At 48.3% G+C, this 14,609-nt stretch overlaps 1 protein-coding gene and 1 long non-coding RNA gene across 6 annotated transcripts in view; one reads left to right on the top strand and one right to left on the bottom strand.

Moving 5' to 3' along the window:
* LINGO1 (leucine rich repeat and Ig domain containing 1) overlaps positions 1 to 14,609 on the bottom strand; it is a 194,048-nt gene that overhangs the window by 59,183 nt on the left and 120,256 nt on the right. For all 5 annotated transcript variants that reach the window (XM_077123688.1, XM_077123691.1, XM_077123687.1 and 2 more), the window contains one exon: positions 3,706 to 3,791. In XM_077123688.1, the coding sequence (XP_076979803.1) occupies positions 3,706 to 3,735 (30 nt within the window). In that variant the 5' untranslated portion in view covers positions 3,736 to 3,791. The remainder of the gene's footprint in view (positions 1 to 3,705; positions 3,792 to 14,609) is intronic.
* LOC143651569 (uncharacterized) lies at positions 5,456 to 11,206 on the top strand. The gene is made up of 4 exons (XR_013160046.1): positions 5,456 to 5,532; positions 7,008 to 7,139; positions 7,824 to 7,870; positions 10,438 to 11,206. It is a non-coding gene; the product is annotated as an uncharacterized LOC143651569 (long non-coding RNA).

The following is a 14,609-nucleotide window of genomic DNA, read 5'->3' on the forward strand; positions in this document are numbered from 1 at the left end:
AAAATATATCAGTTAAATGGTTAACTTTCTTAACCCCTTATAAATAAACTTGCTCTTGCAGATCAGTAAGATGCATTTCCCTCCCTTGCTGAGACCACCCTCACCATGGTCACCCGTGTCCTCCCAGTTGTTATTACAATGATCAGTTCTCAGCCTGCGTCTTACTTGACCTCTCAACAGCACTTGTCACATGCCTGAAACATGTCTTGCCCTCAGCTTCAAGACATCACACCTACCTGGTTCTATTCTACCTTACTGGTTGTTACTTCCTAGTAGCCTTTTCTGCTTCTTCCTCAGTTTCCACCTCCAAGGGATGAAGGCCCTAGGGCTTGGGCTTAGGACTTTTCTTTTCTATCAGTTACTTCGATGATCTCATCCAACCTAAAAGACTATCTCTATGCTGATGACCCCAAATTTGTATCTCCAGCCCTGTCCTCTCTCCTGGACTCTAGCCCCATAGATCCAGCTGTCAAGTCCACATTTCTACATGGATGTCCACTGGCTTTTCACACTGACATGTCCACAGCCAGGGCTGGCTCCATGAGTGGGTGACCCACGCCACTGCACAGGGCCTTGCACTGAGAAGGATCCCACACTTAGCTTAATGCTCTGCTATCGCCACTTTGAAATTCTTAATTTTTTAAACACCCTCCTCTTTGCCCGTTTTCATTTTGCATTGGAACCCACAAACTGCGAAGCTAGTTGTGTCCACGCTGAGCTACTCCTTGCCCTATCCCAAATCTGCCCTTCTCCACTCTTTGCCATCTCTGGTGATGGCAAACCCATCCTTTCAGTTACTGGCGCCCAAACCCCTGGAGTCATCCTTGGTTCCCGTCCCTCCCCCTCACACACACCACCACAACCAATCTGTCAGCAAACCCTCTAGGTCCTCCATTTAAAGTACTTCTCATCATCTCCACCAAGTCCTCCCTGGATCACTACAACAGCCTTCTCACTGTTCTCTCTGTTTCCCTTGCCTTTCATATAGGCCAGAGTGACCTGGTTAAAATGTAATTCAGATCATATCACGTCACTATTTAGAACCATGGCTCCCCCATTCATTCTGAGTAAAATGGCCCACGAGCCCTGCCCCATTGGGCTCTCCATTCCCTCCCCGTCTTAATCTCTCACTCTCTCTCTTGCTCTTCTTATCCTGCTCCTGCCATACTGTCCTTCTCACTGTGCCCTCGAAAGGCCAGGCCTGCTCTTGACTCAGGGTCTCTTGGCTCGCTGTTCCCTCTGTCTGGAACGCACTTCCCTCAGACATCCACACAAGTCACTCTCTTGCTTCCTGCAGGGCCTCACTTAGGTACCACCTTTCAGCCACGCCTTCCTTGGTCTTCATATCTAAAGTTGCCATCCCTCTCCCCTGCTTTTTTTTCCTACTTAGTATTTATACGCACACTATATTTCACTTATTTCCTTAGCCATCTCTCCTCCACTAAAACATAAATTCCATGGGCTAAGTGCTTTTTGTAAGTTTTATTTTGGTTAGATCAAACAATACTCAATACATAGCAGGTGCTCAATAAACACTTACTGATTGAATGGACAGATGAATACTCCCAATAGGAAAATGGGCCAAGGACACGACACAAACAGGAAATTCACAATCAGAAATTAAAATGAGCCACCAGTATTTACAAATATGCCAATCTCAATAACAAAGAAATATAAAATATATCATTTTTACCTATTAGACTGGCAGGGATTTAAGTGATTAATAATGTCCATGCTTGGCCAGGGTGAGGAGAAGGGGCTTCTCATACATGGTTTCTAGGAGCATGTCAGCCCAGTCTTCTGGACGGTAATCTGGCTGTTTAGGTCAAATGTTGAAATGTGTATGCCCTTGACCCAGGCAGCCTCTGCTGGAAGCATTCCCAAAGAACCCACATCACAAGTGCACACAGAAGTATGTACAGGACGTTCCCTGAGGGATGTTTATAAATGGCTAAACACTGGAAACAACCTAAAAGACCACTGACAGGATTGACACTCGATAAATAGTTTACAATGGATGCAACAGATAGGGAAGAACTCTAAGGAAGAACCTGAAAGGATCTACATGATATATTGTTAAGTGAAAAATCAAGTGATAGTAGTATACCCAATAGGATCCTTTTTTTTTCTTTTAAAATGTTTCTAAGTGCACAGAAAAGTTTGGAAGAATATATACCAAACTAGTTAGTAGCTGTAGCATGAAAGAGGAAGATTTCATGGGAAGGAATCAAATTGCATGCTTTAAATCCTTCTGGAATGTAACAGGTAGAAAGATATTCATAGATGATAAATAGAGGTAGCTAGATAAGATAATGGATGGATAAAGATAGAAAGTAAATAGATATAGATAGATGATAGATAAACACAGATGATAGATAACATATAGAAAACATACTACCTTAATAATCAGAAAAATGATTATCTTAGGGAGGAAATGCTTCCTATGGCTCCCCAATGTTAAAGGATGCTGAATAGGATATTCCAAACACTCCATTTTCCAGCCCTGCCTCATCCTCTGGTATCCTACTCTTGCCCCCAGCTCTTGCGCCCAACTCTTGCCACAAGCCCATGAAACAATTTTCTATTTCTGGAATACAGTCTCCTTTCACAGCTCTGTTCACAGGCACAAAGCCCCAGCGTGCCCCACTCCATGACCTGGAGTGTCAGCCTGGACTCTGCTGTCAGGGAGTCAAAGAGGGAAGTAGAGAAGTCCTAATGCATTCCCAACTGCCAGAACTGCTGCCCAAGCCTCCCGTGTGGAACCCCAGGTCTCTGCCCCAGGAATGGCCTGTGGGACCGGTGAGGGGTGGTAGTGGTGTCAGGATATACCCACTGATTATGGTCTGAACAGCTGGACCACCCTCAGCTCCAGGACACCAGCCATAGGAACTGAAGGCAGCTGATCAGAGGAGCCCGAGTGGGCATGGCAGGGAAGACTGGACAGAGGGGACAGGGCTAGAAGTTCACTGCCCCCAGGACTGCCAGACTTAGCAAATAATGTCTCATGTAGCATCTGGGACATTTTGTCTGAACATTCAAATTTAACTAGGTTTCCTATATTTTATCTGGCAGCCATAGTTCCTCACCCCATCCCAACCACTGGGGAACTTGGCACCACAAAGAAAAGCCTCCACCTGGGATCCCCAGGAGCAGCAGAGAAACTCCCTCTTAGGTCCAACACAGAGGGAACTAGAAGTTGAGATGAGTACTAAATGGGGGTCTTTCCCAGAGCTGGGGAGGAGCCTGGGCTCTAGGAAGTCCTCAGAGACGGGAAGTTGCAGAATAAGAGCCGTCATTCCAGGGCGTGCACACTGCAAAGCTGCGCACAGCAACTCATGGCAGCGAAAAGCCAGAGAGACAGACAGCACGGGGAGCGGAAACACAAATGCAAAACCTCCTGTAGCCAAAGCAGTTGGCAGGTGTGCATCGCGAAAACCATCCTGACCAAGCTGCAGACAGCGAATACAGGAGGGCGAAACTGGGGCGGAGAAATTATGTGTCCCAGGGCCTCTCAGTCCCCTGGGGAAGCGCCCTGGTGAGGACGGTTGCTGCTGGGCCATCAGACCCCATATCGTCACCACATCATTGCCCTGGCTCATTCTTGGAAGACCAGCTTCGCCAGGGGACCAAGGATGGGGCAGCCTGGTCCTCACTCCTATGCGCAGAGGCCTGAGGTAGAGGCAGAGCCCGCCTCTCTCCCCCTACCTGGGTCAGACGGCACCGGGAGGCAAACATTCGGGCCTCTGGGGGCCCCGGGAGCGGCAGCCTGTCCGTCGCGGTCCCAGCATGCACTGCGGAGGAAGAGCAGGAAGTTAGTGCCGGCAAAGATGGCGCCTCCCACACCATGTGACGGGTCCACCTCAGCACAGGTTCCCGAAGGCAGATCCGGACCCTCAGCCCAGCCGGGGCTCCACACTGCCTCCCACTTCAGGATGGGCCTGAGGGTGCCAGTTTCCCTGCCCCACGGCAGGCCCCTTGACTGACTACAGCCCCATAAACATAAACTCCCTGGCCTGGCATTCAAGGCCCTGCGCAGGCCCGTCCTTTCTGACGGCCTCTCGACATCTTTCATAAGTCAGCTCCACCCATGTACTTTTTAGTCACACTACATTCTCAAACATACAAATATGCAAATGGTGCCCCACCCAGTTCTTGCTGAAGTTCCCATTGCTACCTATCAAGTCCAGCTCACTGCCTCCTGGGAGCTTTGCTTACAAGTCCTTATCTCTCCCACCCCGTCCCATCCCCACCCCCAGCACAGTGCTCCTGGCTTCAGCCTCACTCCCTCTGCAATACCCTCACCAATGTCCCCAAGGACTCCATCTGCCCATGCTAGGCATATGCATCTGCCTTCCTGCCACAGCCCATTAGGGACTTGGGCTGGCTGACCTGACCACCTCCACCTGGGAGAAACACTCTCTTCCCTTGGCTTTCTGACCCATCCTTCCTCGTTTTCTGTCACATCCCTCTTTCCTTCCTTCTAGACTCCATCATAAGCCCATTTCCCGTCTTCCTTTCCTCTCTCCTCTCCAGGCCATCTCACCCATGCATGCTTCAATCCCCCTCATTCTATGACCCTCAGTGGCAGCCATCACATCCAGAGAAGAGCAAAAGACCCTTAGTTTGACCTTAAGGGCAATATCCAATCTGGTTCCCGACCTGTCTCCCATCCCTCTCCTCCTTGTTCACTCAGCTCCAGCCACTTTGGATGCCTTGCTGCTCTCTGCCTGGCATACACCTCCTTCAGATCTGCACAAGCCTGGCTCTTTCTCCTCGTTTAGGCCCCAGCTCAAGGCACCACCTCAGAAAGTCCTCCCTCCTTATCTCAGTGCCACACCAACCTGATTGACTGATTCACTTGCAGTTTGGTTTCCCACAGTGGACGTTTTTTCAGTCAGGTTTATGTGGTATAATTTACCATCAGTAAAATTTACCCTTTTTTTTGTGCACAGTATTATGAGTTTTGACAACTGTTTACAGCTGTGCAACCACCACCACACTCAAGATAGAGAACAATTTCATCACCCCTTTTGTAGTCAACCCCTCCCTTCCCTCACCCCCAGCTCCTGGCAACCACTGCTCTGTTTTCTATCCTTGTAGTTTTGCCTTTTCCAGAATGTCATACAAATGGAATCCTCTATATGCAGTTGTCTGAGTCTGGCTTTGTTCATTTAGCATAATGCATTTGAGGTTTATCTGTGTCATTGTTTACATCAGAGTTTCATTTGTTTTTATTGCTGAGAAGTATTCCATCATTATCCATTCACCGGGTAAAGGACATTTGGGCTATTTCCAGTTTGGGGTGATTATGAATAAAGCCACTATAAACATTTACATACAGGTTTTTGTATGGATATATGTTTTTATTTCTCTTAGGTAAATACCTAGCAGTAGGATTGCTGGCTTGTATGATAAGTATATTTCTAACTTTAAAGAAAACTGCCAACCTGTTTTTCAGAGGGGTTGTACTATTTTGTATTTCCAACAACGACATACAAGAGTTCCAGCTGATTGTACCCTCATCAGCACTTGGTATGGCCAATTTTTTTTGTCATTGTAATGTGTAGTGCTGTCTCTTAGTGATTTAAATTTTCATTTGCCTAATGACTAAGGATGTTGAGCATCTTTTTATGTGCCTGATTTATATTTTATATTCACTATCACTTTTTGAAATATCTTTATTTATTTACTTGTTTATTTTCCATTCCCCCAGTTGTACGTGAAAGCAAGGGCCTTGACACTTACTTCCACCACACCTAGAGCAGTATCTGGCCTTGGATGATGATGATTGTGAGGTCGGGGGAACAGGGAAGGTCACTATGGCTCGAGCTGTGTGTAAAATGTGCCGCCCCTTCTAGACGCCACCTAACCCCCTTGTTTAAAAACCGCCCGCACCCGGACCCAGCGGCAAGCTCACAACTCCCTACCTGGAGTTCTGTGAGCTCTGCCCGGGAGCGCAGGAATAAACTCGCTCCTACTCTAAGGTTTTTTGGTCTGCCTCTTCTCTCTTTCGCCTCCTAAACCTTACAATGATGATGACAGCAATGACTCTAGGCAGCATTTACAGAGCTCTTACCCTGTTTCAGCACCGTCCTGAGCACTTTACATACATATACATACATATATATATATAAGATATAAATCATAACCATGATGAGACAGATGCTATTGATACCCCCATTTTACAGAAGAGAAAACTGAGGCAGACAGAAGTGACTAACTCAATCTCACACAGCTAATAAGGGGCTGATTCAAACTTCCATCCCAGGTTTTCTGGAGTCAGAACCTGCTTTGTGATAGTATGTCACACCGCCCATAGCAACCACTTAGTACATATCTGTTGGAGGAATGAAAGCCTGGAAGAAAGTCAACAACTTCTAATTCTTTCTCTCCAGCCCAGAGTGCTCTTCTGAGCTTGAAGCCCCTTTTCAGTGGCTTCTAGACATCACCTCTTGAATTTTCTCCCTCCAGAGCTGAACTCATCCTCACTCCACTCCTGCTCTCCTCCTGAGAAGTTAGGAGATACTGTTGGCACTGAAAGCAACCAATGGGGGGAAAGGGGAAAGGCAGAGCTGAGTGACATGAGAGGCTGTCAAACCCCAGGCCTGTGCCACAGCACTGAGCAGTGGGTGGAGGGACTGAGCCAGCCCTGGGGTCAGTGAGCCACAGAGGTTGGGGGGGAGGCCCCTCCTTAAAGATTTCCCAATTCACTCTGGGCCTCCCTGGCCTCAGGCACCCCAAGTGGAGGGAATGAACAGGAAGTCATGGCCTTGGCTCTTCTGACACTCATGTTCTGAGAATGACCCCATAACTCCTACTTTCAGAGACATTTGCTGCTCACCAAATGTCTGAGGGCTCCCACATTTCCTCAGACCCCTTGCAGTTATGAGGGCCCACGTGAGAAGCACCTTCAAGCCAATAGGCTGCGAGCAAAGTGATGTGTGTTATGTTGGGCCAAAGCATTTAAGAGCCAATGAGCGACCCTACCGTTCTCTCTTGTCTGCCAGTGACTGAAGGAGACCATGTGGAGCAGAAGGGGCTATCGCACGGAGGTGGCGCTTCTGTCGGCCTGGATCCCCAACTGACTGGGTAGACCACAGCTGCTCTCCCCTCACCCCTTCGCGCATTGAGCATGTAATGTGAGTTCAGATGGCAGAGGAAGGAAAAAGAAGGGCCCCTTTGTTGCATTAATTCATTAAGAATTCAGGGGCAATTATTAGTGCAGCCCAGCCTTTCCTGTCTTACTACATCCGTGCTCTCCCCATAGGGAGCACAGAACCTTGCCATATTTGGTCTGAGAACATTTTTGGATGACTTTCTGGGTGAGAACACTTAGCCTCCCTTGGGAGTACCCAAATGTCTAGGATTTCAGTGGGGGATAAAAGAAGCCCAAACCCCAAGTTGGAGGGGTCCCCATCCAGAAGGAACAGGGAGCTTCCAGGCTCTGCAGTGGGATTCACCAGCAGGACAGTCCCCGTGCAGAGAGGGAGGGGGTGAGCTGAGGTGGGGAGGGGTAGTGGCATCTCCAGACAGCTAGAGCTCTGGCCTACATTTAAGGGCTCTGAACTGACTTAAGAACCCAGGCTGGGGTGTTCTCAGAGCATCATCCCTGACTCAGGTCTGGGACTAGCTCTCAGAAAGGTCCTTCAGCCCCAACTCAGAAAATTCCCGTCCTGGATGGAAACTTCAGAGAATAAAGGAAGTCTCTAGTAGGACCTTGGAGATGCAAATGAGGACAACGAGATGCGAGCTTAATTGTAGATTTGAACGTGTTGCTGCTCTCCTTTGGCAATTATCCTCCTAACTACTGTGTGCTCCTGTAGGACAACGCAGGGGCAGGAAGAAGCCGCAGCCCTCAAGATGAAAGCAGGTACTGGCAGGTGATCCAGGGAGGCTTCTCAAGTTAAAAGCTGCTCAATGCTGTAAATGCCCCCGTGACTTCCCCCATTTTCCAAGAAATAGAACTTTGCTGTAGTAGAATATACTCAACTTCTTTGAGGCTATTAGAAAAGCTCTTCTTTTGTGAGGGCTTTTCTGGCAAATTGGAGAAGTTTCTTGAGTATGGGCACCAGACACTGGCATCATGCTGGTCTCTTGAATCCAAAAAGCTCATTTGGTCTTGAACTTCGGTCAGGGTCACTGGAAACAGTGGCACTTCTGGACACTCTGCAAGGGACAATGGGGGTGTCCTGTAGGAGGGGGACTGGATTGTAGGTGGGGAGTGGTCAAAGTGAAGAAGCCTCTGGGACAAAGGCAGGCTACAATTTCTTGGTTGGACCTGGTGCAGATGTTTCTTAGAAGGTCAGTCATATAGAATCCTCCTCTTAGAGGCTGTGGGGTTGGGGTGACTGCGATAGGGTGTGGCCCTTCCCTGGGGGACACTGAGCTGAGACTGCCATCCTAAGAATAAAAGGGTGAGGCTGATAGAGTGCACCTGAAAAAAAAGCATACAAGGATGCAATATAAATATAAATATGTAAAATATGATGAAAAATAAGAGAAATACACAAAACCCTAATGATAGTTGTGTCAAGACGGCAGGCAGGATGGTGAGCAGGATTTTCTTCGTTTTCTCCATTTTTAAAAAAGTTTTTTGTTCTGTGGCTGTAATGTTTCTTCAATAACAATTTTAAAATAAAAAAAATCATACAAGGAAATGGGCAGTAACTGATGCTGCATTAAATTTTAATTAGCTCCAATCTTTATCATGAGGATTTATTTACTTGGGAGCTTATTTTGATGGTGAGAAATCCATACTGGTGAATTTGGTGATTTCTGAGAGTTTTTGATATAGGAGAAATTTTTAATTGGATGCAGGCCTGAGGTTTTAACCAGTTTGGACAACTTGTACCCATTTTCCTGACCAAAGGCTTCCCTTAGATGTTCTCACAAGAAGGAACCATGCTCTGGAAATTGCTCTGCTTCCAGCCTTTGTTACCTGTGGGCAAGTTTCCCGGCCAATGATGGCTGGCAATTACTGGTCTTGGGTTCAGAGTTTCAGCAACAGCACGTGGCTGGGCTGGGGTCTGCTGGGACCCCAGTCTCTAAAGTATCGTTGCGCATCCTCACTCAGGAAGGAAGGGGCTTTTAAATTTGGAGTTCAGTGGTCTGATTCTCAGAGCCCCAAGCTACTAGGGGATGAATGCACAGGCTGGTGGAAAACGCCTGAGTAGAACTGCTTGGGTGAGGAGGATTCCTCAGTGCAACATGAATGGCGCTTCTCTAAATGGTTTTTGCTGATTGATTGAGCTTTAATTCATTGTCTGCCAAGGGTCTGGGGATTGAAAACAAAAGACAAAGCTCAAAAGGGAATATTGAAAGAACTTTCTATGGGCAATTGAGGACAATTTGGCATAGGAATGAGATGACAGACGGTGGGAGGTTGGAGGGGCACGAGAAGGAGGCAAAGCCATGTAGACACTGGGATGAAGGGAAGCACCACCACCACCATCATCATCATCATCATTGTCATGGTCATAGACAGCATCCAACATTCTCTCACTGGGCTGAGCACTTTATATTTGCCAGCTCATTTCATTCCCACAAACACCCTATGTAGTGGGTACTGTGTGTTTTCAGGATGGGGAAACTGAGGCACAGAAAGGTGAAGTAATTTGTCTTATAAGTAATGGGGGCCCAGACAGTCTGGCTCCTGCACTCATCCTAAAAGCCCCTGATGAAACTAGGATGGTTGGGTTAGATATGAATTAATGGCTCTGCGATGCCCTCATATGAATTCTGTCTGCGGGTAGTCAGATCTAAGCCAGTGGGAAAAAATCCTCTTTCTGCTACTCACTAGCTCTGTTGACCCTGAGAAAGTTACTTAACCTCTCTGAGTCTTGTTTTTCATCTGTAAAATCATACTTCATTTGGTTGTAGAGATTAAAGAGTGTGTGTGAGTGTATGTGTTGTGCCCCACACCATACTTGGTGTAGAGAAGATACTCCATAAGAGGCTGATGCCCCCAGAGAGCCATGACACAAGTGCAACCATCTCCGGGATATCCAAGTCCACATGTGCACTGCATGGGGTGGGGTGGAGGAGTCCAGAGCTCGTAAATGTGAGTGCATGTGTATGCTCACATGTACACATGTCCCTGCAAAAGTGAGTGCGCATGTGCCTGCATGCCTGTCCCTCCTATGTCCTGTCCCCACCTCAGGGCAGTGGTACTCAGTCACACAGTCTCCCAAGCCCATTACCTAGGTGTCACTCCAGGGTCCTTGCTTTTTCTCTCTCCCACCCACACGTCCTATCACTGTGGTCAGCCAATTCCTAAATATTTCTCAAATGCATCCCCTTCCCAATTCCGCCCCCATCATTCCAGCCTGATGGTCTCAGCTGCCATCTGTCTTCTTGCTTGCCACCCACTGGCAATAGGAGTGACCTTCCCTGCTTACAAATCTGGCCTCATTCTGGCTCTGCTTAAAACCCTTACAGGAAGCCTCGCCAAGCGAACGTGCAACTCAGGAGCCCCGAGGAGAAGTCTGACAGATTTGACTAAATAAGGATCCAAACCTTCTACATGGCCAAAGATACCATAAACAAAGTTAAAAAAGACAAATGGCAGACTAGGGAAAATATATCCAACACACATAAACAAAAGTTTTAAAAGCCCTAATATACTAAAAGCTCCTTCACGTCAATAAGAAAAAGTCCAAAAGAAAAGAAAAATGGGCAAAGGGTATGAACAGTCAATTCAAGAAAGAAGAAATACAAATGGCCAATAACCACATGGAAAGATATTCAGCCTCGCTGGGGAGATGGAACATGAGCACTGAAACCACAGAGAGATTTTTCTGGATTGGCAAAAATTAAAAAGATTGATAGTGTACAATGCAAGGGATGGCACAGAGAAACAGGTACTTCCACACATGAGGGTTGGAGTGTAAACTGGCCTAACGTTTTTGAAAAGCAACATGGCAGAACCTATCAAAATTTAATAAGCAATACCCTTCACCCTGGCAATTCCACATCTAGAAATCTATCCCACGGAAATGCTTACACGTGTCAGCAAGATATATATACATGGATGTTCACCGAAGCGTTATTTGTTAAGAGTGAAAAATTGAAGACAACCTAAATATCCATCAACCTGGGACTTGTTACATAAATTACGCTCTGTTCAAACAATGGAATATTAGGCGACGATTAAAAAGACCACAGTAGATCCATATGCCGTGACATTGACAGATGCCCACAATACACTATTGAGTGAAAAATGTAACTTGCAAAATAGTATGCATACCGTGATTCTTTTTTAAAAAAATGCAATGTTTGTAAAGGCAGAAAAAGTTCCAGGAGACACACCAGAAGTGGGTCCTTGGCAGATTGGAATTTAAAGACAGAGAGGGTCTTTCCTACTTCAGTTGATACACTTCTATATTCTTTCAATTTTTTTTCAATGAGAAAATATTGCTTTTATGGTGAAACAAAACAAAACACCCCATTCCATGGCCCCTCACAGGCTACAGGACAAAGTCCAGGCTCCTGGGTGTGCCACCCAGCCTCCTCTCATCCCATCTTACTTAAGTCTCAGCCACCTGCCTCTGGGCCTTTGCCCATGTGGTTCCCTCTTCTTGATGCTCTTTTCTGCCTTCTGTGGCTCATCTTCAAGTTACCACTCACGCATCACACCTTCTAGAAACTTCCCTTACACTCTGTCTTCATGGGTGAATCGCCCCCATAATGAGTGTGACAGCCAGATTTAGGAGCACATACCATGTGTTGGGTGCTGTGCTATGTGCTTTACATCATGTGGACTCATTCCACTCTCAGAGCAATCCTATGAAGTAGGTTTTGATATTGCCCCATTCTAAAGATGAGGAAACTGAGGCACAGAGAGGGTATCAAACCTGCTCAAGGTTACACAGCCAGTAATTAGTGGAGCCAGTAAGTTGACCCAGGCAGAGTCTCCACGCAGCCCTGACAAGCACTCAGCACCCTAAGCTGACAACCCCTGGTATCTGTGGCCTCCAACACTTGCCTGTGGGCCCTAAAGGTAGGGTTTGTCTTGTTCCTGTCCCCCAAATCTAGGCCAATACCCTGAACATAGCAAGAAGATGCAATAGGAAGTCTGTAGGGACTGGAAGCCAGCTGCTGTCCCACCTAGTCATGGATAAAGGAGGCGGCCAGGGGGCTGGGGTGTAGTTGGGTGGTGGCTGGGACCAGGTGAGCCAGGACTGCTACAGAGAAGCAGTGGGAGAAGAAAGAGATGGGTCTGTGAAGGTGCAGCCCCTCTCAAAGTGAGGACCCCATCTCCCTCCTGCACATCTGCTGGGAGCCGGCAGGGAAAGTAAGGGGTGAGGTGACTACAAAGTCAGATACATACAGGGAGGCCAGGAGACTAAGAGAAGGGCAAGCAAAGAGCTGGGGGCTGGTGCTTAGAGGAGAAAGGACCCATTTCTGAGTAGGCAGGGGCAGCTATGAGGTCTTCATGAAGGATGCAGCATTTGGGCTGGGCCTGAATAGATGAAGGGGATTTGGGATATGGAGTAGGGTGAAAAGGAACTGCAGCTGGCTGGGGGACTGCAGTTGGCTGGAGCAGCTTGACCAAAGGCCTGGAGGTGGACCTGGCTGGGGAGTGTTGGGAAAGAGTCATTGGTTTTAGCTGGAGCATAAGGCAAGTGGGGAAGCAATAGGGATGCAGCAGGGATGAAGCAGGGTGGGCGTGCCGGGGGGCCTTGGACAGAGAAGGAGGGAGGAGGGAGGAGGAGCTGCTGGCAAGGAGGGGGTGACTGGGGAGGGGGTGACTTGGGCTAAGGATCTGAGCTTATCAGGCGAGCTCAGCCTTTGCAATTAACTGCATGACTGTGGCTTAGCTTCTGAGCCTGGCTCGCTCATCTGTAGAATAATAACTCCACTCCACCATGTTGAGAGGGTTAAACATGGTAATAGTTATCCAGTGCCCGAAACCCAGGAAGGGGGTGGACATGTCTTGGGGAACACAGTGCCCCAGGAGGCATGGGTGACTCTGGGGAATGCCCGTGTCCATACGTGTGAACGAAATGGGGGTGCCCTTATGCGTCTGGCTGAGTGTGCCTGTGTGCGAATGAACTTGGTGATACACAACCCCTTAAGGCCACCCGTCCTGGGAAAAGGAACAGACAAACACAGCCCTTGTTTTTAAAGTGTAAATTTAAGATCATGTGATTTCAGATTCTTCACCTAAAAAGATGTGGGAGACAGAGCCCTCATGATCTTGGGTAGATCCCTGCATTTCTCAGGGCCTCAGTTTCCCCATTTGGGCAGTGGGAAGCTGGTTGAGTGGCCTCTTTAAACCCAGTGATTCAGAAAGGGTGGGGCCATGACAAAAGGGAAATGGAGGAATGGGAATCTAGAGAGGTGGGATCCAGAGGGTCAAAGCTTGGGGATGAAGGAAATGGAAGACCAACCTTTTGGGGGCTAGTCTCAAACCCTGAGTCCAACAGCTGGCCCATGGGCAGGAGCCTCAGCTTGGTGCTACTTCCCCTGCCCAGCCCAGGCCCTCCTCACTTCCCCTGGATGCCGGCATCTGAATGGCCTGGGCACAAATTCTACCCCATTCTTATAAGACATAGGAAAAGTCTCTACAGCCAGCGCATGTTCACTTGCAGGAACGTCAGTGGGCAGCCTGGAAGCAGGCAGCACCTGGAGACATGCCCAGCTTGGCTGCTGCAACTGGACCACACTAGGCAAGTCCCTGTACCTCTCCATCTCCTCTTCTGTGAAACGGGTGAAGATGCCTTCCTTACAAGTTATCATCATCAGCTCAGTGCCTGACACACAGGTACCTGCCCCAGGTGAGTTCTGGGGTTCACATGAGCTGAGGTGGTCTGAGGGAGGTATGGCCAGTTCTTCAGGGAGAATCACTCACCTTAGATCCCCCACCCCTAGGGGTTCCATTCTTCTCATCTCTCACCAGGACCCCATTTCAGCCTCCTCACTGGTTCAAGCCTCCAGGACCTCCCCCTCCTACCTGCTGCCCGAGGAATGCTCTAAATGCAGATGTACAGGCTCCCCCAGTCCCCTGGGCTGGTCACTTGGGGCTGTCATCACCCCCCCACCCTCACCCAACCCTATGGGCAGGGACCATGTCTGATTCTTATCAGCCATTCTAGAGCCTAGACCATGGCCTGGCACAGGAGTCTTGCCAACAGCCTTCAGAGACGGCACAGGCTAAGTCTCAGGAAGGGGTATGAGCAAATAGAGCCATCCCCTCTCCTACCCTGATATCTGCTTCTTTGTTGGCATATCCATGACAAGGCCAGGCTAAGTGTGGGGCTGTGTCTAGGCTCAGGATGGGGCTGGAATCAGGGCTCAGTATGGGACAAGAATCAGTCTGTCCAGGATCAGGGTTCTGTGGGGAGCCAAGGTCAAGGTTGATTCTCAGGGGAAAGTGTGGGGCTGGGATCTGCGGTCCGTACAGGGCTGGGGCCAGGATTCAGTGTAAAAGTTTTCTGGCCCTCACTGTGAAAGGCTCAGGCTCCTTCCCTCCTTATCCACTGTTTTGAAAACAACACATCCTACTCCTGAGTCCCCACCAATGCCCACTCTTTACTCTTGGAAGGCCCATCCTATACTCTATACCAGACAGCCATGTGGAGATTCCCAGATTCCCTTTGTCCCAGATA

This window comes from Tamandua tetradactyla, chromosome 12 (assembly GCF_023851605.1).
Source record: "Tamandua tetradactyla isolate mTamTet1 chromosome 12, mTamTet1.pri, whole genome shotgun sequence".
Taxonomy (NCBI): Eukaryota; Metazoa; Chordata; class Mammalia; order Pilosa; family Myrmecophagidae; genus Tamandua; species Tamandua tetradactyla.